Source organism: Notamacropus eugenii, chromosome 2 (assembly GCF_028372415.1).
Source record: "Notamacropus eugenii isolate mMacEug1 chromosome 2, mMacEug1.pri_v2, whole genome shotgun sequence".
Classification (NCBI taxonomy): Eukaryota; Metazoa; Chordata; class Mammalia; order Diprotodontia; family Macropodidae; genus Notamacropus; species Notamacropus eugenii.
In genome coordinates, this window is record NC_092873.1 from 474,832,506 (window position 1) to 474,860,323 (window position 27,818).

The 27,818-nt window shown below is 36.7% G+C and overlaps 1 protein-coding gene across 7 annotated transcripts in view; it reads right to left on the reverse strand.

Annotated features, from left to right (window-relative positions):
* Positions 1–712: 712 nt before the first annotated feature.
* The window catches only part of PRRC2C (proline rich coiled-coil 2C), a 95,999-nt gene continuing 68,893 nt past the window's right edge, over positions 713–27,818 (reverse strand). For 3 of the 7 annotated variants that reach the window (XM_072648639.1, XM_072648636.1, XM_072648637.1), the window contains exons 22-35: positions 27,448–27,699; positions 26,542–26,634; positions 22,489–22,590; positions 18,069–18,270; positions 16,913–17,116; positions 15,514–15,626; positions 12,891–13,027; positions 11,117–11,351; positions 9,439–9,561; positions 7,666–7,884; positions 6,880–6,983; positions 5,553–5,679; positions 4,548–4,784; positions 713–2,676 (exon numbers count right to left, since the gene is read on the reverse strand). In XM_072648639.1, coding sequence (XP_072504740.1) covers positions 2,419–2,676; positions 4,548–4,784; positions 5,553–5,679; positions 6,880–6,983; positions 7,666–7,884; positions 9,439–9,561; positions 11,117–11,351; positions 12,891–13,027; positions 15,514–15,626; positions 16,913–17,116; positions 18,069–18,270; positions 22,489–22,590; positions 26,542–26,634; positions 27,448–27,699 — 2,406 coding nt within the window. In that variant the 3' untranslated portion in view covers positions 713–2,418. The remainder of the gene's footprint in view (positions 2,677–4,547; positions 4,785–5,552; positions 5,680–6,879; positions 6,984–7,665; positions 7,885–9,438; positions 9,562–11,116; positions 11,352–12,890; positions 13,028–15,513; positions 15,627–16,912; positions 17,117–18,068; positions 18,271–22,488; positions 22,591–26,541; positions 26,635–27,447; positions 27,700–27,818) is intronic. The other 4 variants (XM_072648638.1, XM_072648640.1, XM_072648642.1 and 1 more) reach the window with 4 other exon arrangements.

Genomic DNA, 27,818 nt, shown 5'->3' on the forward strand with positions numbered 1-27,818 from the left:
GTGTGACCTCAGGCAAATCACTGTATGTATGTGTATGGATGTGTGTATGTGTATGTATGCATGCACACAAAATACATGTGTTTTTTTCTCTCTCTCTCCCTTTTTGGTACAAAACAAGCATCCAAAGAAATGTTCAGGATCAATTCAAAGAATCTGAGTTCCTTTGAAAAGTATAAAACCATAAAAATCCAAGGAATTCTGACTTTCTTTCCATGTTCCCAACTGCAGTTTAAAGGGCAAGATGTCTCTCCACCAAATTTGCTTGACTGAAGAGCCAAACAGACTGCCTTAGATGAAGCACTATGGCACTAAGAACAGGGACTCTATTGTCCTCAGTATATTAATTAATCCAACAGCCTATCATTTTATAACACTATAATCAAACTTGACCACAATATTCCAACTGGCAATCACATTAGAGCAATCCTGGGAACACCCTCCTCTTCCCCCCAAATCTTCTTTGAGATTGTTTTGTGGAATCAATTACTGTTATACAAGGTCTGCATGTATCCCCACCCACCCATTCCTCTAATGTTGCTTTGCCCAGAGCAGGTGCTCCATGAAAATGTGCTGACTTTGTAGGATGTAACAAGTGGTGGCCTTTCTCTTCTGATTATTCTCTTCTGCTGGTTGACATCTTGGGTTGTCACTGTTTTGATTTGACATGACATTTGCTGTACCTTATAGGAAAGGATTAGAAAGATACAGGATATATTATTTAGAGAATATTTTATTAGTTTCTGTAATCAAACCCATGTAAATAAGACCTTACATATTTAATACAGTGTGTTACCCCTGTACAAATGGAAAAAAATTAAGTTTAACGTTTCTAGACCAATATGGCTGTTAATTTCTGTACAATGCCAACTCAACACAGTACAAGTGGGATACTTTTTCCAAAGTTGACATCACAGCTAAAGTTTCCAAAAATTCAAATTATATATATATATATTTATATAAAAAGATAACCAATAGCAATTTGCTAGGCATCAATAGCAGCAACAGCCTTTCCAGGTTCTGCAGTCATTGAACAAAATTATACACATTAGACTTTCAGCTCACTGTTTCCAAAACAAAACAAAAACCCCTGAAAACATCCCCCTCCCCCCACAAAGAAGTTTCTTTTTAAAAAATCCCAGAAAAACAGCATTCTGTTACTGATGTGGTACCTGGTGCCTTTTATTAGCTTCTCAATCATCATCTGGAAAAAACAAAAGTCTATCTAGAATAACGTCATTAAAAACAGCTCTGGTATAGCACGGTCACTACTACGTATCATATAAGCAGGTACAGGATATTTTACATTCACAGAAGTATAATACAGTACTGTCCTACAGCTATAATACTAGAGGATACAATTAAAAAGGCATTATTTGACTTGATTCTACTTTTCCAGCACAGAGTGGGCAGGAAGGGTAGTGTGACACAGCTCTGATACAGATATGTACCTCCTTAGATAGGATTTCCATTAACTAGCCGCACAGGTCTAAGTGCTTGTTGCTCAACATGAATATTAGCTGAAAAACCGTTAAGAAACCCACTGATTTCATACAAAGATGGCTGAGCAGAGGCAAGAAGGACTTGTTTGACTTATTAATGCAACAAGCCTGCCATGTCAAGGGAGTGGATGCTTTCAGGAAGGAAGAGGATGCCAAGTAGCACTTCCGGCTTTAGGCCACAATTTAAATACAGCATCATTTCCAACAGAAGCAGTAGCCAAACACTGGCCATTTGGGGAAAAAATAATGTAAAGGATGCTGACATGACTATCCATCCATTTATAGGTCAAGGGAAGGGAGAAGATCAGTCACTGTCCTTTGATTGTGTTCATTTAACTCAGCTTCCATGTTACAAAACAACAGCAAGCTGTCATAATAAAAACTAAGGCTGCTCTGTCCAGCACCATCCATCTGCAGCTCTTATGCACGGAGCCAAGGAACATAAAGGAGCAATAAGAAACCACCTCTGCTCAGTGGCTGGGAACACGCTGCTCAAGTCACACTCTGACTCTGCTGTGCTATCTTGTCTTCATGCTTCTGCTAGAGAAGGTAACCGTGAAGAATCTGCATTAGATGTACACAGGCCTGTTTGTTCATATATGAGCATCTCCAATCTAACTGTAAAAATGCACTGCCATCAGTGCAGACTGACCTCTGGTTGGCTTATACAGAGAAGCTGCTGGTCTACAGAGCCTCAAGCTTTCCTTGGTATTGCAGCTGTCTGTGTGACACTGTCAATAGCTTCTTATGTCCCCATGTGTCCTCCTGAGCCCTGACAGGAGAATGTCATAATGACCATTTCACCCTCTCCCTTCCCCCAGCTATGGAATCCTGCTGGTATTAGCTGAACTCATTCTCCAACCCCCCCAAGCTCCGCCCAACCCTCCCCTTTCCCATCCCCAGCTATAAACCACAGCCTTTAGGATTTGGTTTCTTCTGTTTTGATGGCCTGGGGTTTGATTGGTCCGGTTCTAACAGGTTTGGTTGCTGTGGTAGGTGTAGGGGGAGGCTTGTCCTCTACTCTGTCCTGACAAACTCCAGAGGGGTCAGTCAGAGTTTCAGGAGTTTTGTTTGAATCACTGTCCACTTTCTGTGCCTTGCCTCCTATCTGTTTGCTCTGCTGTTGTTCAGAGAAGAACCGTTGCGTGGACTGAAGAACCTCTGCTCTCTGCTTTGCCTTAAAAAAGGAGAAACAACTAGGCTGAAAAGGCAGCAACATTGTAAAAGCTGTCAATAAGACACACAATGACCAAGTATAAGTATAACACATTACCCAGATTTAGAGAGCCAAGCACCACTTTGCAGGATCATGTCTAAGAGCACTCTTTTGAAAGGTAAGATGGGATTTTTTTTTTTTATCTCTACAAGAACTGGACTGGAAACCTGAAGGCTCATATGAAAGCTCAAAATGTTCAGTTACCAGTAACTGGACTACAAGGAAGCACCAATATTGTGGCTTTCCCAACAATACCTAGCATTACCAGCTGTCTTGGGTGCTGAGTCCTTTTCCCACCACTCTATTATACAGGGGAACAGCATTCAGAAACAGGTATTTAGCCACTAAATTGTGGTAATTTCTATCACATATTACTGAGCTGACAGAACAGATAATTTAATTTCATTGGCAGTGTAGTCCAAAGAACATACTTACGTTAATCCACAAATGACACCAATGAACCATATACAATCAATACAGGTTAGTTTGTGTGTGTGTGTGTGTGTATGTACATATCATAAAAACTACTATACTGTAATAAGTTAAAAAACACCTACCATCCAAGATCCTGAAAGCAATGTACATAAAAGCCACATCCTTCCGAGAAGAGAGTGTGCATTTATTCTAATATTCATCAAAGGGAAGTAATCAAAGTGAACTGAGCAGTTAGCAGAAAACAATGACAAGAAGGGCTTCCTACACCTATATTCAAATTTTGGGAATTTTTATCCATAATTATTTCTAAAAGTTAAGTTAGCCTTACAAAAAAAAGGTATGTGATTCAAATCATAACTTTTGCTTTTTAGAGGGCTTTTTATTCTTTTTTAGAAATACAACAGATGACAAACCTTTAGAAATCTTAAAACTCTTGAGAACTCAACATTTAAGACAATTTCTAGGAAGTGAGACTCAATATAAAACATCTTCATCAAAGGAAAACATCAAAACGGATGATTTTAACTGCCTTAAAAAAAAAGTTAGCATCTCTTCCTGTCAGACTTCCCAGGTAGAGAAATGGTAGGATTTCTTAGATCCCTAAAGCCAAGTCTAAGGACAGGAGATAACAGAGAGGATTCTGTTGCCTGCAGAGGTAGCAGACCCGTAACATAATGTTTACAACCCTAAATTGATCCCCACACAGACTCCTAGGCATTGTTAAGAAATCTTGTCTTTTCACAATGGATTTCATCTGGAAGGATCCCAAAGTGCTTTCCAAACTCTCTTTACCTAAAAGTAACTCGACCCTATGACAAGACAGTGTGTGTGTGTGTGTGGGGGGGGGGGGGGGGGGGGGGGCGGCACGGGGCGGAGTGAGGGGAGGCCGTGGGCGGAAGCAGGGGAGACAGGGGGGTGGGGAAGAGACAACAGGTATAGAGGAGTGCATAGGAACAGTTTAATACAGAAAAGGTAGCAGAAAAGTTGTACCCCTTCAAAGGGAGGGGAGAAAGTTAATAAGGAATAGTTTTTCCAAATGGAATTTTGAAAGGACATTAATAATATCATTAATTCAATGGTGAGTGGAGGGGATTTCTTAGTAACCCCCAAATAGTTTTCTATTCTTCCTTCAAAAGGTATAGCTGCACCTCAAGGCTAAACTCAGATCTCCCTCAATTTATTTCATTAGCAATTTACTTGGCCACAGGTGTAAAAATGCTGGTTTGTTACCAATTGCAATTGCAATGGAAGAAAAAAAGGGAAAAAAAAAGCAGCTAGTTTTGGGTAAATTCACTAAGACAACAAATGCCTGGATTTGTTTTAAGGGTCCCAAGGCATCTTAAGACGTGGTTCAAGAAACACAATCTTGCCCTATCAGCTGTTAACACTGTACTAACCTTCATGTCTTGTTCAGCCTTCAACGCAGCCTGGGCCTGATTACCTCTGACTCCAGATAGTGATCCACAAGGACCCCTGGCCACATGTGGCAAACGAGGGTGGCTCATGAGGCCTGTGGTCATCGGAGGAGGCATCTGACTGGCCAGTGCCATTGGTGGCCTCTGAACAGGCGCTGGGAAGGTGTTAGTATGTGGGGCTCTTACCAATGGAGGGACCAGGTTAGGCTGAGAGAGGATCTGAGTGAAAAAAACAAAACATAACACATTGAACTGTTAAAAAAAAATTGCCAACTAGATCGCAAGTTGGCTTATCCCAGAGTAAGTCTAGTTAATGCCCACTGTGTCACTGAAAGAAAACATGTGGGCTGTAGGGTTCCATTAACAGAGGCCAAAATGAAACACGCCAATGCCTGAAGAGTCTAGCCCAGAAAACTTGAGCCAAGGCCACACTATGGTGCATCACTTGGCTCTATCACCTCAGCTGAAAATTCTGAAGAGGAGAAAAAACAGTGATGCTATTATAATCGAGGACATCTTTGAAAAAGAGACGTGCAGCATACACCTAAATGGAATGCAATATGGAAACAAGGAAGTGATCTTCGCCTCTAGGGACCACGCATCCTCTCTCAGAAGTCAAAGCTATTTGGGGAGAATTTAACTTTGGTTTGTTCTGCCAAGACAATTATACTACAGGACAACCAAGCTGTATATCTAAGAAGACATTCAAATATCTTCAGGTTGAAACCTGTAAACCTTAGAAAACCCCAAGCACTGGGACCCTTCTTTTTAGACTCATCTTTTCCCAAGGCAACATAGAGGACTGTAATGTACTGTCAGAGCTGTGTGGGGAATCTTCAAGGACTTGGCTCTCCCAGATGCTTTTAGGAATAGACAACCACCAACAATAAGATCTAAACTGGCATTCGCATAAAATGTCACAGTTAAGAGGCAGGATTAACAAGTACGAGAACGAGGAAGGAAACACTCCTGTCTGTGTCTGCCCACCTGGGGTGCAAACTGTGCAGGGAATGGTTGGGTCATTCTCACAGTTGCGGCTGCGGACTGGAACTGCTTCTGGTAGACAATGCTGTTCATTTTGCTGGACTGGCTGTTGGGACTTGTGGAACTGGCCCTTGGGAAGAAGCCACCAGTGGTTAGTCAGCATCTGCTCTGGGCAGATAACCCTACAATATCAATAACTCATTTATATAACATTTTTTTAGGTTCCTAACTGCCCTGTAAAGCTAGCACTATATTGTCCCCATTTCACAGATGATGAAACTGAAGATCAGAAAAGTTAAGAGAACACATCCAGGACCATACAAGTATTATGAGACTCATACCCATGGCAGTCTTATTGCCACAAACGTTACTGGTTCCATCACGAGTTCACTTTTTAATGTGAAAAAGGTAACAGACTTATACATATACTTTTGTTACTGAGGAACCATTAGATAGGGATAGTTGTACTTGAAACCCAGGTGTTAAGATCAAAGTGAACTGGACTATCAGGTTAGCATACTGAATAGTCTATTCTGGAACCAGAGATAAGACTCTGACACCCGGGCAAGTCATCTAACCACTCCATGGCCCAAGAAAACAATACAGACCATAAGGATCAAAGTCAACTGTGATCTGAACCAGATTAAAATGTGATTGGGAAATATTTAACAAAATAAAAAAATACAATAAGACACAGGTAATGATAATACATAGCTTTCTCAGTCAATGGGTCCATCAGTATTGGAACTCCCTAGTCCTAATAAAGTAACTTTAAAACCAAGTAAATGGTTCAAAATTTTGTGGTCAAATTTTTATCAGGTTTATTTTTACTAGGTCTTTAATCTTGAGCAACATAAAATTGATACAATCACATTTGTTTTCTACCACCAATCATTAAGCATTCCTTCTAATAAAGAGATGAGAAAAAGCCATTCAATTAAAAAAACAACCAATTCAACTATATCTACATATAAGAAATACTCTACACCCACACCACCAACCTCTGCAATTAAGGGAGGAAGGGCTAGCTATTCTTCTCAAGTGTTTTCCAGTATTAAACTTGGTTCTTATAATTATATAGTGTTGAACTTATTTTTGAATCAATGTCAATTCAATGAATTTAGAAAAAAATTTAATTGCAAGATCTTTTGTAAGCAGGACAAGAGCGTCAAAGAAATAAAGTTGTAATGTCTAATGTTTTATCTCTAATACAATGTAATGTATTGCATTACAACTGAACGATGACTATGAAATACTAGACAGTAATTAACACTGAGGGAGGTGGAGGGAATTATTAGGTTTCAAAAGCAAGTTTAAAATTTTCATTTACCGGAAAGGACTGGATGTCGGTGTGGTGCTTCTACCACCAATTGGAGGAGTACCTGGCTTTACATCAATGCCACTTCCAAAAGCTTTCAAATCCATTTCTGACATCTAGATAATAAGACAAGAAAGAAACTAATTTTAACATTTAGGAATTACAAGATCTACATGTGATGTTTATTCAAAGTCCGTTTATAAGAAAACAGACTGAAGGCTGGGAGGGATATTAGAAGTTACTTAGTCTAACTTGCTCATTTTACAAGAACTCAGCTTGAGAGGTGAAGTACTATGCAGGTCACACTGACAGCCCCTTGAATCCAAAAAGATCACCCTTCTTTCCATGTAGCCAAGGGTTCCTGAGAGTTCTAAAATTCTATGTATCATTATCTGACAGGTTAATTCATCCGAAAATAAGAAAGGGATGACACATAAAACTTCTGTAAGGTGGTTTCACATAGCAGAATTATAATCTCAGATTCATGTATTCATTGCAGAAAATTTAATCATAACATAAAAACTTGATTAATAGATAATGGAGAAAGATGGTGGCACAATGGAAATATGAAATGCAATTTTAAATGACAATTAGTTGCTAAATATTCTATATTTCTTGAACAAAAAAACCTTTAAAAATGATAATTAAGAATTACTTGTATAGAGGTAGATCCACAAAATTACAAGGTTGCATTATTTGCTTTGTAGAAGGCAGATTTAGAATAGAGTAACCATAGCTAACTAGATAGTCTTAGCTTTCAGGTATCTATCAACAGTATAAAGTATTCTCTTCACTAACCTTTCCAGTAGCTGCAATCATGCTATGCTGAGTTCCTGCAGGAATTAACCCTCTGAAAGGCTGGTTTACTTGGGTGGGTCTACTCAGGCCTTGGGGCTGAGCCTGTGGTGGGGTGTGCTGTAACGGGGGCTGCAATGTCTGGGGTAAAGCAATTAGAGGTTGTCCAGTCGATCCAAAGTTAGGCAAGGAAAGCTGTGAAGCTGGCAAAGGTACAGTTACCTGGAGAAGGAGAGAGAAAAAAGAAAAGAGACAACTCAACAATTTGCTTACATGTTTTATATAGTTCCCTACCTACACCCTTAACCCATACAACTATCCATTTAAACAATAACTAGTGACTAGATTTCAATAAATGCAGTTAGTGGATTCAGAAATACAGATTTCTTCAGAGTTCAATGTCTGAGTTGACCACAAACAGGTCACATAGGCTTCCCAGTTTTTTATTTCCTCATGTTAATGGCTACATTTGGTAATAAAGTTCCAGCCAGCTGATATAGTGTCTGCAAATTGCTTCAAGTTTCTCAAACCCAAGAAATTTCATGAATACAATGAATTGTACGACTGTACCCTTGCCCCACCTCTGCTGAATAATTTAAAGAACTTATACAAGCAAGGCAGCAAGTTAATGAGGTTACAAGTTTATGTGAAGGAAGGGAAAAGCCACAGAGATGAGTCATTCACAATGATCAGAGTGACGGCAAATACCAAAAGGAAAATTATTTTCAGGAACAAAACAAGATGACATAATATCATCAATTTCTTGCTGCAAAGTTTGGCTTTTACAATACAAGGATTTCTGAACAGGCATTTCATCTCAACTTTGTAAAAGAATTTAATAAAATATTATCAAGAACAATGAGAACTGTCAAGCATATCCTCTGTTTCATTTTCAAGGGATAAAAACCTTTGTTTCTAAATGGAATTTAATGTGAGGGATAAGAAGTGTATGAATACGCTCCCCTAAATGTTGATCAGCTGTGTCTGACTCTTTGTGACCCCACTTGGGGTTCTCTTGGCAAAGATACTGGGAGTGCTTTGCCATTTCCTTCTCCAGCTCATTTTACAGATGAGGAAAAACTGAGGCAAACAGGGTAAACTGACTTGTCTAAGGTCACACAGCTAGTAAGTGTCTCTTTCTGAGATTTGAACTCAGGAAGAGGTGTCTTCCTGATTTCAGGCTTGGTGCTCTGCACCACCCAACTGCTCCATCCTCTAAATAGGAGGCTAATTAATAAGCAATGCCAAGGAATTAGTTTTAAGAAATATTCTGATTTCAATATGCTCATTTAAAAAAATGTCCACTGGGGCTAGAATGTATGCCTCCACTGTCCTCTCCCTAAATTTGATTTTTTTTGGCAGTCTGTTACCATTTAAAACATCAAGGACTAGGCTAATGCACTTAATTTTACATTTGATCAAATCTGAGACATGACTGTAACATATACCACATTACCCTCCCATCTCTGCTTCCCAACCCTGCCCTGGCCCTATGAGAGTTTTTATGTTTAATAAATAGGGATAGAGATTAGAGCTATGATTTTGTTACCATAGGTAAGTCCTCAATAAAGAAACCTTCTCTGCCACTGCAAGCCAGCATCTTCTGTCAGAGAAGTACAGAGCTACCTGAAACTGAGAGGATGTGACCTGCCCATGTCTTCCTACAACATGGTAACCTCCCTACCCACACTACATCATGTTCTTGCATCTCAAACTTATTTTTATACATAAAATTAAAAGAAAAAAATAAATAAAAAGAAGATTGAGGAAATTTACCATGCCATAGTTTACCTGCTGGAGAGCACTGGGTGACTGAGCAGTATTATAGAAACTGCTCTGACCAGGCTGTTGTACTTGTCCAGAATAAAGATTGGAAGCCTGGCTGAGACTTGCTCTAGCCTAGAAGAAGAATTTAACAAATCAGGGAAGAAAACTGTAAAAAGGTGATAGAAATCCCTATTATTTGAGCACCAAAATAATTTAAAATTAAACATGCTTTTCATACAAGTTTTTTAACCTTGTGTCTTATGAAAAAAATGAGAAGATTGTTAAGCCTTTTTCTGAGAGTGCTCTCTTTCTCCCACCTCATATCATGCACAGATAACTGCCCAGGACTATCTCATTCACCTTGTCTCACATGAAGAGGCAAACCCTGCTCTTTTCACTTATCTTCCATCTCTCCCTGTTTCCTGGCTACTTCCCTCCTTCATACAAACATGTCTCTCCCCATCTTTAAAAACAAAAGCCCTCTCACTTATCTGTTCATCCCCACTAGTTCTACCTTCCTCCCCTTCATGGTTGAATTCCTTGAGAGCCTTCTACAATCGACACCTCACGCCTCTACTTCCTCTTCTCTTATCCTCTTCTTAATTCTTTGCAGCCTGGCTTCCCACCTCATCAATCAACTGAAAACACTCTCTCTAAAATTACCAATGATTTTTAATTTCCAAGTCCAACATCCTTGTCTCAACTCTAGTTCTTCTTGACCTGTCTGTAGGCTCTGACATTGTTGATCCTCTTCACCTTTATATTCTCTTTTCTTTATGTGATTGTGATAAACTGTTTCTTGGCTCTTTTCCCACCTGTCTGATCCCTTTACAGTCTCTTATTCCTTCATCCATGTTGATATCTACTGTGACAGGTGTCCTGCCAAGGTCCTGTCCCTATTACTAAGGCATCACAATCCTCCCAGTAACCCAGGCTCACAATGTGGGCATCAACCTTGACTCCACAACTCTTTCCATCTCCCCATCCAATCTACTGCCAAGTCCTGCAGATTTTCTACCTTCCTTTCTCTCTTCTCTATGCTGCCCCCAGCACCTCATGCCTAGGCTACTGCAATAGCCTTCTGGCTGATCTCATCACCACAGGTCTCTTCTCATTCCAGATCTTCTAAAAAAGTGCATCTGACCATGCCACCATCTCTAACTCCAGTGGCTCCCTATTACCTCCCAGATCAAATATAAAACCAGAAAATTTAAAAGTCTGGCTTTCAAAGACCTTTGAAACCTGGCCCCTTCCTATCTTTCTAGTCTTCCTATAGCTTTTTCCCTTCTCCTTTCTTACTCTACTATCCAATGACACTGGTGTTCTTAATGATCCTCTCAAAGGACAGGCTGTCTTCCAACTCCGCATTTTCATTTAGATGTTCGCTATTCATGGAATTCTCTTTCTCCTCCTCTCTGCCCTTCCTGTTTTTTCCCAAGTCCCAGTTAAAATCCCGCCTTCTACAAGACTCCCCCTTAATGCTAGTTTCTTCTTTCTAGTGATTATCATCCGGTATATATCTCGTTTGCATACTGTTTGGCATGTTGCTTTCCCATTAAGATTGTGAGCTCCTCAAGGGGCTGTTTTTCGTTGTACCCCCAGTGCACAGAACAGTGTGTGACACACAAGAGATGCTTAATAAATGCCTATCAGTGTTCGAGAGATGATGCTGACCACACTCTCTTACCTGAAGCAGATGTGTGTCAATCAACTGGGAAGCTCCTATCCCTGATGCTTGGCCTAGCTGATGCTCATACAATATAGGAATGGGTTGAGCATTAGAAGTTTGTTGAAAGGCAATGCCTGATTGGGCCTTGGCAAGTTCCTGGTGTTGTACTGCTGGAAAATTGTGTAAGGTTGTGCCAGAAAGAACCACTGGTGATGGCTGGGACAGACTGCTTTGCATAAAGGCTTGCTGAGACCTATAATAGTATTGGAGAGAAAATGTTTGCATTAATATTATTTCTTCTTACCTGCATGGATTACTATCTCAACTGATGACACAATGATAAAAAAATTAGGGAAATGGCGAAGACAGTGGAGAAGAACAGACATTACATCTAAGGTAAGTAGGAAACAAAACACAAACATCTAAATTTAACACTGTGAAGTCAATCTACTTTCTAAGATCAGCTATGAGAAAGAGGGAAGAAAACGTTGGACTCAAAGAACAAATTTAGCTACAATACAGTCAAAGAATTAAAGCACTTCATTTGCTTTAGTTCTCCAAATATAAAATAGGAATGAAATGGAAACATTGCAATGAATCCCACTCATACACAAGTAGAACCTATGTGGATTAAACAAAACAAATAACAAGTCATCATTTCGTTTAACTTAAATTCCTGTCACCTTTAATTCAACAAAAATTAGAGAGGTTGTAGAGACACCAGTGACCTAGAGAGGAATAAAAAATCAACTGCCTAATACCAGATCAAAATGGAATCCAAACAATCTTGAGAATAACAATGGTCTTCAAAGGCAAGAAAATAGTTACGACACAATTTTAGGGTTTAACCATAACATTCAAGCCCAAGATGGTAAATGCAAATGGTCATGATTGTTCGGAGTTTAATATTGCTTCTAACATCTCACATTTTAATATATTTTCTTACATAACAACCCAGTGTGGCAGAGAGTACAAAAGGACTTTCACTGTTTTTCCTTTAACCTGAACCTCTGCTACTTCTCCTCCTTCCAACACCCAAGGTACTGTTTCCCTCCTCTCCTCCCATTCTCACTTTACTCATCTGGGTGGACTCTGTGTCCTGCAGGAATTGTTTTATTTTTTTCTTTGTATCCCCAAGCCCAGAGCATGGAACCTTCCTTGTGTATAGTAGGTACTACTTAAATTATAGCTGCATTGAACTAGGTTAGTGCATTTACACTGAGAACACTGCCTAAGCTCTGACCCTGAAGTGTCAGACTGAGAAACTTAAGCATATGATCAATCATGACACTACTAGTAGGAGATATTTACCCAAAAGAGTGAAAGCTGATAACAGAAGTATAAATGAGATCCTTATCAACTTTTGTAATTTTATGGCATTTACCATGAAACATATCCACCTGATATAACGGTATAACCTTTTCATTCCCACATAGGAGACTTCATTGTCCAATACGCATAAGTCTTCTAGAAAACCAAAACCTTGTGATTCATGAAGTTCCAAGACTAGGAACTCCAAGAATAGGAGGTGTTACATGGTAATTACATAGACACTTGGGAGTTATGAAGTGTAGATTCAAATCTTGGCACTGACACTACTGGGGCAGAAATGAGCCTCATTTCCCCCATCTAACTACCTACTTCACATGGTTCTTTTAAGGACAACATTGTGTAAACCTGAAAACACTCTCAAAGTGTGAACCAAGTCTATTAGTTCTATTATTTGTTATTGACAGGAAGTTAAGAGAATTATGATGTTTAGCATTTTAAAAGTCACTTTTAACACATTTACCTATATGGCTGCAGGGGAGAGTTAAATAATTCCTGAGCTTGTGAAACAGCAGGTCCTGCCCCCAAACTCAACGGGGCTTGATGTTGTCCTTGCAGAGGTGCATAGATAGGAATTGGAATCTGTTGAACTGAAGTGGGCTGCAATAAAACAGAAACACATGGATACACATGTGCATGCACACATACACAAATATCATAGAAATATTAACAGGAAAGCAAAATCCTCCATGAAATGAAAAATCAGCTTAGTTAAAAAAAACAAAAAGAAAAAATAATGCAAATCAGCAATAGATGAAAAAAACAAATGCCTGGCAAATATCAAACTATAAAAAATTACAAGTCTACACTTAAAAATGGAACCAGATTTTATAAATGCAGATGTAATCCTAAAGAAAACTGTTTGTGCCATACCAATTAAACTATAAGGATAATTATTTTCTAGAGCTGGAAAAAACAGTTTCAAAATTCATCTGGAAGAACAAATGGTCCAGAATATCAAGGGGACTGCTAGGGAAGGTGGTCTACCTCTACCAGATCTCAAACTGTATTATAAAGCAGCAATTATCAAAACCACTGGGTACTGGCTAAGAAACAGAAGTGTAGACAAGTAGAATATGCTAGGTACTCAAGACATAGTAGACAATGAATATAGCAATCTACTGTTTGATAAACCCAAGGATCCCTGCTCCTGGAATAAGAACTCACTCTTTGACAAAAATTGCTGGGAAAACTAGATAACAGTGTAGAGGGAACTAGGCATAGACCAATACCTGACACCGTATACAAGAATAAAATCCAAATGGGTATGTGATCTAGGAATAAAGATTGATACTATGGACAAATTGGTGGAGAAATGAATAGTGTATTTATCAGATTTTTGGAGAAGGGAAGAATTTTTGACTAAAGAAGAGATAGAAAGCATTATGAAGTGTAAGACAATTTTGATTATATTAAACTGAAAAGTTTTTGCACAACCAAACACAATGCAACCAAGATGTAGAAAACTGAGAAAGAATTTTTACAGCTAATGTTTGTGATAAAGGCCTCATTTCTAGAATATATAGAGAACTGAGTCAAAACAAAAATACAAGTCATTCCCCAACTGATAAATGGTCAAAGGATATGAACAGGCAATTTTCAGAAGAAGAAATTAAAGCTATCTATAGTCATAAGAAAAAATGCTCTAAATCACTTTTGATTAGAGATGCGAATCAAAACAACTCTGAGGGTACCACATCACACCTATCAGATTGGCAAACAGAACAGGAAAATGATAAATGTTGGAGAAGATGTGGGAGAGTTGGAACACTAATTCGTTGCTGGTGGAGCTGTGAGCTCATCCAACCATTCTGGAGAGTGACTTGGAACTATGCCCAAAGGGCTACAAAAATGTGCATACCCTTTGACCCAACAATATTGCTTCTAGGACTATATCCTCAAGAGATCATAATATGAAAGGGTTCCACATGTACAAAAATTTTTATAGCAGCACTTTTGTGGTGGCCAAAAACTGGAAATCAAGGGGATGCCCATCAACTGGGGAATGGCTGAACAAATTATGGTATATGAATGTAATGGAATACTATAGTGCTATAAGAAATGATGAACAGGAAGACTTCAGAGAAGCCTGGAAAGACTTATGTGATCTGATGCTGAGCGAAAGGAGCAGAGCCAGGAAAACCTTGTGCACAGCAACAACCACAGTGCACGAGAGCTTTTTCTGGTAGACTTGGATCTTCATAGCAATGCAAACACTTAAAAAAAATTCTCAATGGTCTTTTAAGGCAAAATGCCTTCAACATCCAGAGAAAGAACTATGGAATTTAATCACAGAATATAGCAGATCATTTTTTTGTGTGTGTGTATTATGTTTTGGTTTCTTATATGATTTCTCCCATTCATTATAATTCTTCTACACAGCATGACTATAGTGAAAATGTATTTAATAAGAATGTATGTGTAGAACCTATACAAAATTGCATGCCATCTTGGGGAGGGAGGGGAAAAAAAATCTAAGTTATATGGTACTGATTGTAGACCACTGAAAATAAATAAAATAAGTATTAAAAAAAAAAAAAGAAAACTCTTCAAAATTAGATTAAAACTTGCACTTCCAACTGTTTTCTGAACATAAAAGTACCTTCACAAACCCTTCGAAGTGAGTAAGAAAGACATACCAAACACCTGGTCATCCACTCAATGCACTATTATTTTGAAGAAATAGAGCAACACTGAGGAGTAACAGGCAGCCAGTCTGAGGACTATACTGGTATTCACAGAGTGTTTAAAAAAACAAAAACAAAAACCTAAAGGAGGGTCTCTATAGTGTATTTATTTGAAGACACAAATATGAAACATGCAGGAAGAGGTGAGGTTATGATCAGTAATGACACTAGTAATGGGAGATATTTAACCAAAAGATTAAAAGTTGATTCATACCATCTGAGTGCTGACATCAGTGCGTTAACGGATTCAATGAAGTAAAATATTTATTCTAAGGCTACTATGATCAATGGAAAAAAAAAACCACAGATATAACAACACAATTAAATGCTAGCCACCAAGTACAGAATGTAGCAAAGTAAAACAAGTATACATGGCTCTCAAAATATATTCCAAATTACCTGAGAAAGTCCTGGTTGAAATCCTTGTTGTTGAGCCAAGGAAGCTGGAGCCAAGCGTGCATGCTGGGTGTTGAATAAGTGACTTGTGTCCATGTAAAAAGTTGGGATCTGTGCTGCAGGTTCCCAGGAAAAGTATAAGATAATTAGTTTAGGGTTTTTTTCTATACAGTTTCCTAACTTTTATAAAATGTCAGGGCTGAAAAAAGACCTCAAAAATTATCTGGTCCTAAGTCTCATTTTACTGTTGAGTGAGCTCAAAGACAAGTAAATTTGCTGCAGGTCACAAAAAGCCATGACAGACCCAGGACTACTAGATTTCAGTTTCTATGACTCCCAGCCTGACTTGTAGCTGATTGCACCATACTACTTAATATTCAAAAAGGTATCCCGAGTCCTTAAAGCAATTAAACAACCCAACAAGCATTTATTAAGTGACTATTGTATAAAAATACTAGGGATTTCTGATGCTAGGGATGGAAAAATATAGACAAAAATCACAAAATTTGGAAGTTAATTCCAAATATGAAATAATGAAAACTAAATTTACAAATTAATTTTGTTATGAAATGCAAAAGGTAAAATTCAAAGAGTTTCCTGAACCCACAATTATTCCTTTTGGGATACAAGCAATCAATAAACATTTATCAGATACCTGCTATGTACCAGGCATTGAAGACACAAAAATAACAAAAAAATTAGCAGGTATTAAGAATAAAATAGCATGATAGCCTCAATAATAAAAACTTTGAAAATATTTTTAAAGTCTTTTAAGAGTTGGATTTTCAATCCTACTGTATTCTAAAAAGAGGTAATCATGTACTACGAAATGAAATATGTGACCATCTTTCATGTGACTTATAAAACTTAAATACCAAAAGTTAGCCATCTGTAACTAGGTGCTATTGTTTGGAATCTTGAATTCCTTGCTTTAGCAATAATAAATGAGTAGATGGCTTATCACACAATCACCAAATATGGTGATATATATGGCAGAAAATTAACAGTTAATTTTAGATTCAATAACTAGCACAGGAATGGGTCCCATAGTTTAAATGGTCACTTGCCAGGTGGCAAGAGCTATAAGAGATCCCTTTACATCTGAATGAACAAAACACCAAAAAAACCCATGTTTCAAATGGATACATGTCAAAATGCAGTAAAAATACTTTCATGTTTAAAGTAGAGGCTCTAGTCACTTTAACTGATCAAACTGCCAGAAACTTGTATCTTGGCAAACACAGAATAGAGGGGGAAATATATATGTACATATTGCTCTATGTAAGTTAGAATCTGATGTTTGATAAAACTGGCATAATTTAGTGAACAAACTTTTTTTGAAGGGAAATAAATACCTTAAGACACTTTTACTGATTAAATTCAATCCTATAAATATTATTACCTGCTGCAGACTGTGACACATAAACTTGTGGGCTTTGCTGTTGCTGGGCAATAAGGGATGGCATGCAGCTCAGCTGAGAGAAATGACTGGCAGAAGGCAGGCTGCTGGTCTGTAGCTGTTGAGGCTTCACTTTACAGATGTTGGGAGGGTCTGAGGTGGTTGTAGATTTAGTACTCAAAGAAGAGGTAGTGTATGTACCAGCTCCTACAACAGGGAGTGGGAAAAGGGAAAACAAGAATGAAGAATTCATTTTATAATGACAACCCTCAGTAAAACACAAACTCTGGAGAAAGCATAAAAACAAAGTTATCCTGTAACAAACTAAGGTAAGTAGTTTTTCTACATAATTCTCCACGTAGACCAACAACAGGAGATGGAAAACACTACTCTTGACTGAACTTGAAAGGTTCAATAAAACACTAAGAAAAAAATTTCTGGACAGTGATGAACCTTCAAGAATTGCCAATTACTGAAGAAGCTTCCAATTTCATCTGTCACTGAAATAAACACTTGAAAGGAAGAGGGGCAAGTACCCCATGAGTATAATTAACGAAGTGCCTATTGAATGAATTCAATCATAAAACTTCAAGCTGAAAGATAAAGGATATATATGGCAGGAAATGAACAGTTAACTAGGAGGGAACACAGAAATGCATCGCATATAAATGGTCACTTGCCAGGTGACAATAGTTGTAAGAGATTCCTTGACCTTCGACTTAAAAAAAACACCAAAAAACCCCCAAATGGATACATGTCAAAATGCAGTAAAAATATTTACATATGTTTAATGTAGGGAGCTCTAGTCATCTGAACTGATCCTAAATGATTAAACTGCATGGATTAGACACTGTCTACCAGTGTCAGTCACCTAGGACAACTTAAAATAGTTGCTCAGGTTAGATGCTGTCATTTATTGAAGTCAGTCTATGACAAGGTGACCTTGACAGAAAAATTATTAACCACAACAATATATTAACTTATAAAATTATCATTAAACTACACATGATGCAACTCACATAAAAGAATAAACAAAAATCTCAAGTACTCCATGTGACAACTATCTTAAGTTCTTCAGGAGTAAACCCTGTCCCAACTATGGCAAAGGATCAAAAATGAGGGGAAAAAATTTAGATGAAAACAAAACAGACTTTTGTACCTGATAATGAAGTTGTAGGAGTGACGGATGCAACAGGAATAGGAGGCATTGATGCACTTGAGAAGGAGTTGTAATTACCAGTGCTCGGTACGCTGGCACTGCTGCTACTCCCACTTGCAATAGGAGCTGCTGTGGAAGTGGCTGGTGACCCTTTTTCTCTCACATTTGGTGAGTTTTCCCACGCTTTGCGTGCAGACTCCATCTATAATTAAAAGGGATAATTTTATTAATATTCTAGAATATAAAGATTCATTAAAATAAGGGAAAACATACAGCACAGGCAAACACATTTTCTAGGGAAGACCTTCAAAAATTCAAGCAAATCTAGAAACCTTAGATCTTCTTCATCTCTCCTCCCCCTTGTTTCTCACCCTGTTGAAGAGAACCTCCTTTGAACCCAGAAAGGTTTCAGAAAGAGCTTTGTGATCTGCTTTGAGGAGCAGTAAGATGCCTATTTACAAAGAATCACAGGTTCTTAAGTAGCAGAGAAAGGAAGATAGCAAAAACAGAGTTCCCTCTATTGGACCCTGTCAAGTCATCTGCCCTATAAAAGCTGCAAGATGTTCCCTTGCGCCCCAACATCACTGTCATTAAATAGTGGGGCTAGGTTAGCAACTGTACTGAATGCTCCTAACAGCCTAAAACTCGGGAAACAGGAGATCTAATTCTGACTCTAGATTCAAGGTAAAATGATTCCATTTAATTTGGTAACAGGGTTAAAATGAGTAAAAAATCAGTGACATCTAAATTATCTATTTGACTAATTCTCAATGGACACAGTTCTAAGAGATCACATATTTTCCTTACCTCATAAAAAGATGTTGTAAACAAGGCAGCTTGATATAGCAGGAAAATTACTAAATTTGGAGAAGGCTTACGTTCACTATTTAATATATGTGGTAGAGGAGAAACTATTGAGCTCCTCTAAACCAGCCTTACCTACAAAATGGGACAACACTTGTCATGCTTACATCACACGGCTGTTAGAAGAGCAAATCAGAGAACAGGACAGTGTTTTGTAACCATAAAGTACTAAGTGGATAATCTGCTATCATAGCTGCCAGAAATGTTATCTGAATAGAGATATTAAGAGGCAATAAGGATAGACAAAAGTTATTCATATATATAGGCAAGGGTGAAATCAACACAAAATCTTACTTCAATAAAAACAAGAACCATTCCTCTCATCATCCCAGAAATTAGTTCTAAATGGGATTTAACTTTTTATTTGTTTTCGTAAATGATTTAAATATATGATGCATAGAACTTTAAGGTCTGTAGATTTGTATTTACTGAGAAAGTCTTTGTACCTAAAAGCTAAAAGATATTAGAACTGAAAGGCTATCTGAGTGAAAGTTAAAGCCTCCAAGTAATATATTCACATTACGCTGGATTGTCTTTTATGCCAGATGCTACCAGTACTGTACAGACTAATTACTGAAACTTGGCATTAAAGGATCCAAAATAATTACCATACACAGAATGATATAAATGAAGACAATGGGCATTGCCAAAGTTACAGGATAATACTTGATTTGAATTGGTATTTCTTTTAATATTAAATTTCCTCTTAGTTTAGAGAAGTGGACTAAAGCAACAGTAAAGAAGCAGTCAGTTCTAAAAAAAACAACAACAAAAAAACAGATTCAGTCAATAACAATGAACTTTAGCAAATGCAAAAAGAAATGTGATGATGGACATTTTCATATCATCAGTTACCATGGGAGTCATCAATATTCTGAGGGAAGAGAAAAGTAGAAGAAATTGGCATTGAAAGTTACAAGCAGAGGATATTGTGACAGTAAAACAACCGTACTGAGACAGGACTGAAACATTAAAGAAAAAAAAGTCTATGGGGTTACAAATATAAAAGCCTCACACTCCTCAAGAGAAAGAGCTATCAGGGTTAATGTGTGGAACTACAAGACCATTACTATGTGTTCAGAAAAAAGGAAACAAAGTCCAAGGACCAGTATTTGAAGAAGACTGCTAGAAACTTTGGAGCAGGATCTTTTATATATATATACATATATATATATAAATGTATATAAAGGGTTCATTTTCTTGTAAAATACTGTTATTGATACGTTGCTTTTTCACATAAATTTCTCACTTTATTACTACCCGCTGTCTGAGAGGAGAATATATTATTTCATGTTATAAAAAGAAAAAAAAAATTGGCAAAACTGATCAATATACTGACAAAAAAATCTGACAATTTACATGCAATATTTCACACTGTGCCACTGCAAAAAGAGTGTAGGTGAATATCTTTTCATGTGTCTTCTTTGGAGGTTCTGCTTGTTCTCTGTAATCTGCAACATTCACTTTGGATTTTTTTGTGGCATTTTTGTGTGTGTTCTTAATTTACACTGCTGCCATCACTGCATACACTGTTTTATCGACAGTACAGTAATTTCCTTTACACTCACAGATGCACAATTTGTTTAGCCATTTTCCAAATGATGGGCCTCTACTCTGTTTCCATTTTTTTGCTACCACAGAAAAGAAGATTGCTATAAAAATTTTGTTGTAAACTGAACTTTCTTCTCAGCAATGACCACCACCCTTAGCTTTGTAAAAATCCAAGAGTAGTGTAATCTCTGGATCAAAAGGTGTGGAACACTTTAGTCACTTTATTTACATAATTCAAAATTGCTTTCAAAATTTACAACTCTACCAACAATGCACCAGTATACCCTACCATCTTTTGTCATCTTTTCAAATTCTGCTGTGTGCAGGAAAAAAAATTTAGGATTATTTTAATTTGCATTTCTATTTTTAGCTACTTTGAAGCATTCTTTCATATGGTTAATAGCTTACACATCTCCTTCTGAGAACCTGACTCATACAATAGATTTTTTCTCATCTAACTGATTCCCTTTTTATCCTCGGTCCATTCATTTTGTTTGAATAAAAAGCTTTTTAACCTTGATGTACTAAAAGTTATCTATTCCTTTTTTTGGTTAAGAATATTTTTCCAGAGCTGGGCTTCTCTTCTAATTTTTTATGGTATGATTTTCGATACTAAGGTCATGTAGCCATTTAGAATGTATTATGGAATATGAAGTAAGGTGTTAGTCTAAAGTCTAATTCCTGTCTGATTGTTCCTCGTATTTCCCTGAAATTTTTATCAAAAAGGAATTTTTTCCTAAGTAATTTCTGTTTTCTGGCTTATTGAGTTCCATTGCCTCTGATTCTCCCTTGCCTTGTCTATTCCATTGCTACCCCTGTATGTTATAACTAATACCAGAAGATTTTGATGACTCCTGTGTTATAAGGTAGCTTCAGATTTGAAAGGAATGAGGAATTCCTCATCATTCCTATGTCTTTTCAGATACTTGATGAGTTCAGTATTTTATTAATCCAAATGAATTTTACTATTATTTTATCAAGTTCTGTAAAGTATCCTTTTGATAGTTTGGTATAGTTTTAAAACTGCAAATTAACTTTGGTAATATTACAACTTTTATTAAATAGGTACCATTTATATCCAGTAAAGCACTCTGTTATTCAGGACATACACTGTGTCTACATACAGCTTTCTTAACCATGGCCTCTTCTCTAACAAAAATAAAAACTAAGAGATGCACTGCCAACCATCAGTGACAGTGATGACACCATAAAAAAAAAAAAAAAACCAACCAGAAGACAATACAACATGAAAAAAAGTTCAGCGTTTCATTTCTTCTTCACTTCTTTTCTGTAAGCTGATCCTAAGGTAAGAATTGGTTTTTAATATCTTCTAATGTGTCATTAATCCAATCATCCAAAAGCATTAATCAATTATACTGCCACAGATTTTTAGCCTAGTTCATAACACAATTGCATTAAGGAACGATAACTAAAAACAACCCCTAATCTACTGGCATCACAACTATTTATTTCACTCTCTAAATTGAGTATTCTTATTCAAAGAATTATAGCAGAACCAAATAGTAAAAGCTCAGTCTATATACTACTGTTATAACGTAAAGAAAAAAAAACAAAAAACTGAGCAACTTTTTAAAAAATACAATGCACACCAATGATAATGCCACAGAAAAACAACTAGTAATTAACTCCCTTATAACTGCTTGTTTGCACAAATCACCAAGGAACCCTATTCATTTCCTTTGCACATACCTAATGAATCCCATTTAAGAATTTTTTAAAAAGCACTTATCTCAAGCAACATATGGCACAATTGCAGTCCTTCAGCCCTGAAGCTAAAGCCTGACTCAGAAAATGGGCAACACTGAGAAAGCGGTAGTGGAAACTAGAATAATCAAAGTCTGAATCTTCTTCCCTTTTCCTTTCTTCGGCTCTGTTATTCCTGAACACCAAACAAAAAGGCTCTAAATACACCAAAAAAATCACCATCAACTTCCTTCCCCCTGCATGCAAGAAATAAGGACCCTTAGATGGACATTGTACATACCTTAAAGGTGAGGTTGAAAGTAGTGGGAGGAGCTGGACTTAGGCTGGAGCTCGGTTGTAAAGTCTCCCTCTTAGGGAGGGGAAGGGTGTTGGGCAGGGGCACCTGAAAAGGCAGGCAACATACATCACAATCTAACTAAGTCTACATAAAAGCCCCATTAAAGAAAAAAGGCTCAAGTGGTGCTAAGGATTTAAGTTTTTTCTTAGGGCCTGACCACAAAAGATAAATTTGTGTAACATTAGACATCCATATGTATTCCACACAATCCTGGACAGCTCTTGGGAAGTCTAAGTACTATCTGCCTTTTAGTAGGAAAATCAATGGTGAAGTTAAGTCCCAAAGAGATACCACAAAAAAAGATTCCCTCCCCCCAAATCATGTCCTAGCTACCTGAAATACTACAGTGGATTTTTATATGTAAATGAATATGCCCAAAATTATAAATCAGAAATAGCAAAAATTGAATTCAAGTTATGTCTGGGCAGCCAATTTTTTTATTACTTTCAAAAAACAGTTTCAGTAAATGGAAACATGTATGCATTAAGTTACAGTGAAGACAGAAACAAATTTTAGTACAAGTGAAACTCACAGGATTGACCCATGTATCTTTCTATTGTTCTACTGTAGTGGAAATTGAGCACAATGCCAGAAATTAATTACACTTCTCACTGCAAGGGTCTGGAGGTAAAAGAAATGATATTTAACCTTCCCCTTACATACTGGGAAATAAAAAGAAACCAATAAGGGGAATAAGGAAATGACATGTATCCACCTTTGTCATCCTTTTTCTCTAAGTTCTTTTGTATTCTGTTTCCTGGTGGACAATTTGGGCTGATGGGGATGCTATAAAAAATCACAGATAACTATTGCTTCATAAAAAAGCTGTGATACCACATTTCAAAACTATAGATAACAAAATATTAATGTATAGATCACCCAGGAAGAAATGGAAATAATTTCATGAAACTAAATCCTTTCCATCAAAATGTCATGTGTGTTCTTTCATTTTAACTGTTATGAAACACTAATGATCATTTAACACTACAATAACCAATGCTAAAACTCTGACATTTAAAAATGTTGACAATCCTTAGTTCTGTGAAGCCTTGTCCTAACTACAAGAACCAAAAAGCAGTAACACTAGATCAATTAAAAAAATATATTAAAAAACTCAAAAGTTCCCACAAAAAAATAACTTATCCCAACACCACTTCATAATTGTCAAAAGACAATTAAAAAAATCCCTGAAATCAATATATAGCCTGTCATATATTTCGACCTGATTAACATTTACATTACTCCCCGAAACCTGAATTTGCCATTTTCACACAGACCTTGGTACCTGTATTAACATATAAGCTTAACAAGCAACCACAGTTTCAGAGTTTCATCTCCAAACTGGCAGCAATGTAGACATCATTAAAATAGGAAGCCTGAGGTTCTACCACCCATATCCTCAAAATTTAACGAATTTTATCTCATTTTTCAAGAGGACAGTTTAATAGAAAGTTTCATAAAAATGCAAATATCATAGCTTAAAAGGCATTCCATATTTGAATACAAAAGGCACCAAAATTCAAACAATTTTACTGACCCAGTTCAAGTTACTTCATATACTGGGAGCCAATTTAAACCTTTTTTAGTAATTTAATTTATTTATTATCAGTTTCAAGAGCCTAACACCCAATGGAAGCAATGATACAAAGGATGGAAATGGAATCTAGAGAATTCTACCAACCATTATTTAAATGTTATCCTCCTCCCCTGTTCCCCCACTTGTTTGTGCTGGTCAATGAAACATTTCTTCCCATTGATAAGCAAACAAACCCCAGACAGCTGTCATCCTAAGACAGAGGAGACAGAAGTTGAAGGAGGGTTTTTTTGAGTGGGGACAGGACTAAACTGGATCTTAAAGATCCACTCCAGTTCTAAAATTCATTTTCACTGATATTGTTGCTTCTGTTAGTTTTGGGCAAAGTCTAAATGAAGTTAAACCAGATTAGAAATGTTCCTGATTTCCAAATTTTAACAGTTCTGTGAGTCATTAAATATTTATGTGCTAAAATGAATAATTTTATTTAATATAGTCACTCATATAAGCATAATCCTTTGTATAGCATGTACAGTAAATTTACACTCATTTCATATAACTTTCATTAGAAAAACTGTGTTAAGAGTATTAGACTGGCGATCTTGAGATATAGATTCTAGTCTTAGGACTACCACAAAAATGTGTCTCTAGACCAAATACTACAGTTTGACAAGTCTACATTTACTGTCAAAAGATACCCAAATTCTCTGGACTCAATCTTCTTTATATCTATATTGGGCAAGTCAGCCTCTACAGGCCTAAGTTTTCCCATTTGTAAAAGGAAGAAATTAAACAAGATGATCTCTAAAGTATCACCCACTTCTAAAATACTATAATTATCTTAAGATGAAACAAATTTTTATATATAGTTTTAATATTGTTAGCAAGAATTATTATTTGATGACAATTTCTTTACTGTTTTATTATATTCTCCTAAGTATTAGATTATTATTAGTAATATTAATGTATTACATAACATTAATTACATTCTCCTAAGTACTCAATTATTATTAGTAATAATCTAAGAAAGATGGACTAAATTTAAGAAAATTAAATTTAATAGGGATTGAATGTCAGAACCTATTTAGTTCAAAAATCATCCACAGAAAAACAGGCTACAGAGGAAGGCAGAGATAGAAAATAGCTTTTGTGAAAAGATCTGAGAGATCTAAGTGAACTGCAAGCTCAATATGTTAACAGTGTCCAGAACAAGGAAGGTGATTCTGCCCTAGTCAGAATGCATCTGAAGTATTGCATTCCATTCTTGCTGCCACATTTTAAGCAAGGAAATTGACAAGTCAGGAGACCAGAAAGAAGATAGGAAAGACAAGAATGTTCTAAAGACAGGGGGAAAAAATGAAACTTAGTTGAGGGAAACAGAATTATTTATTTAACCCGGAAAAAAGATGTAGGGCTAGAGGAATAATACTTGTCAGTCAGAGGACAAAATTAAAGCAATGGCTTGAAGTTAACAGGCAGAGAATTTCAGGAAAGCTGAACTTCTTAACATGAACTTTTGTAAAGGAGAAATGAGTTGGAATGTAAGTGTTTCCAACTTACTGAAGGTTGTCAAGCAGACACTTTATGATGACTTCTCACAGTTAGGTCTAACAAAGAGAGAACTGGATAAGGTAATAAAGAGGGAATGTTTGGGGAAGTAGGTTGGAGTAGATGGCTTTGGAAGCCCTTTCGAATTCTGAGATCGTCTCATCATTCTTCATGAATATAGGAATTTAAAGATTTTTGAGCACTTTCACAGATGCTATAAATTCATCAAATATTCATTCAATATAACAAATGCAAACTTGATCATTTTATTTGACTTTCACAATAGGAATAGAAAATGTAGGGATTTAGCACTACTATTAAGGTCTTCCCTTCCCTCCAACTATTTCAAATTGGTGAGATCTGTTATTCTAGTAATAGAGATTTGTTATTTCAGTAATAGACGGTATTTGGAAATGAATTACCTTTTCTCAGCTTTAATCAGACAGATAATTCTGTGATCGATAATTAGTACTCATGAAAATAAGAACAAGTACCATGAAGTCAAATGTGAGATGGAGAGCTATTTTGAGTATCTGATAAAAACACTTCATCTGATTGTCTTTCATGACTGACAATGGAGACCATGTTAACATCCACTACAGGGATGACCTGATAACAGGGATGTACCTTACAACTTTTAAAGTAAGCTTGTTACCAGGACTACCAGAAAAAAAAATTGCTTATTCCGCTTTTAATTTGGTAACTCAACAAGTACCTTGAGAGCAACATTACAGCATAACAAAGTTTTTGTGAAAACCTATAACGCTAGACCAAGTTAGGATTCCTTCCCCTAGAAAGTGTTACCTGTTTGTTATTCTTATATGTCCTTATAATCACAGTGGACAATAACAAAATTGGGGAATTAAGTAAAGAAACAGTTTCCCCAACTGCTATACACAGAATTAACTACTTACATTAGTAACCAATGTCTCTTCCATCTTGGAATTACTAGTAGCCACAGCGTTAGGCAGAGAAGAAGAAGGTGTAGTGTAGTCTGTTACGGACTCCTGTGAAGGATAAGTGATAGAAAAAAATATATTCTGGAAAAAAAACTCCCACAATATTACCATGTCTTTTTCTAAAGATACATGCTAGTTCTAGTACTAAAGTTAATTTTGCAAACAGCAGGGCAAAAAGAACCAGAAAGGCTTTAAAAAATATTTTAATGTGAATTACCTGTAGGCAAATATCAAGAAATCCAGAAGGCCTAAAATGGTCCTTCCAGTAGCAGAACAAATAATGGTAACTACTAAAGCAGAATGTGCTATTACTTTGAAAAGAATGACAATTTTGAAAGAACTTTGACACCATGCTAAGAGACTGTCAACTGAAACTTACCGAATTTATAAGTTGATGAAATAAATATGTATTTTTATACAATCCATTAGACATCATAATGTTAACCATGATTCTTTCATGAGTACAACTGTATGGCTGACCAAAGAGAATAACTGTAGGTCCTCATAGCAATCATCTACAAATAATCAGGTATGTTAAGACTAAATGCTACCACTTTCCCCTGCATTCCTCTTTATATATCATGTTATTTCTAGTAATAATGCAAAACAAATTAAGAGATTTTCTTTTCAGATTTTTATGCAAAAGTAACTTAGGTTTGAGTCTTGAATGAAGACCATATAGCAATAGGAAATCTAACACATATCTCCACGGTGTCTGGCACATATTAGGTGCTAAATATCTGCTGAATGACTGACAGCATCGAAACCTTAAGTTAAATACAAAATTAGCTGTGTTTGTGTTCTCTGTGTTATTTCAGATAAATGTGCCAACTCAATTTCTAAATACTATATTTTGCTTACCTTTGTATTAGCACCAAATTCTGGGGCAGAAACAGAGATCATCGTGCCCATTTCAGAACTCATTTCTGTAACTGTTTTGGTCTCCTTTGTGGTAACAGCATCAGGGTTTCTGACGGAAGGTGGGTTGGATTTTTCCTGTCCTTCAGGCTCTGCCTGTTGAACATCCTTCACTTTTCTATTTTTTAAAGAGCGCTCTTTTCCAATGGGGCCAGGTTTGTGTTCTTTGTTCTCTACTGGACTCAAATCTGGAAGCTAAATTCAACATTTTTGGGACAAGGAAATACTTTGTTCAAAGGCCTTCAAGAAAATGCTCCTTTTCAACATACAAACAAGCATATAATTTAAATCCCACCCTCCATTCACCACCAAAG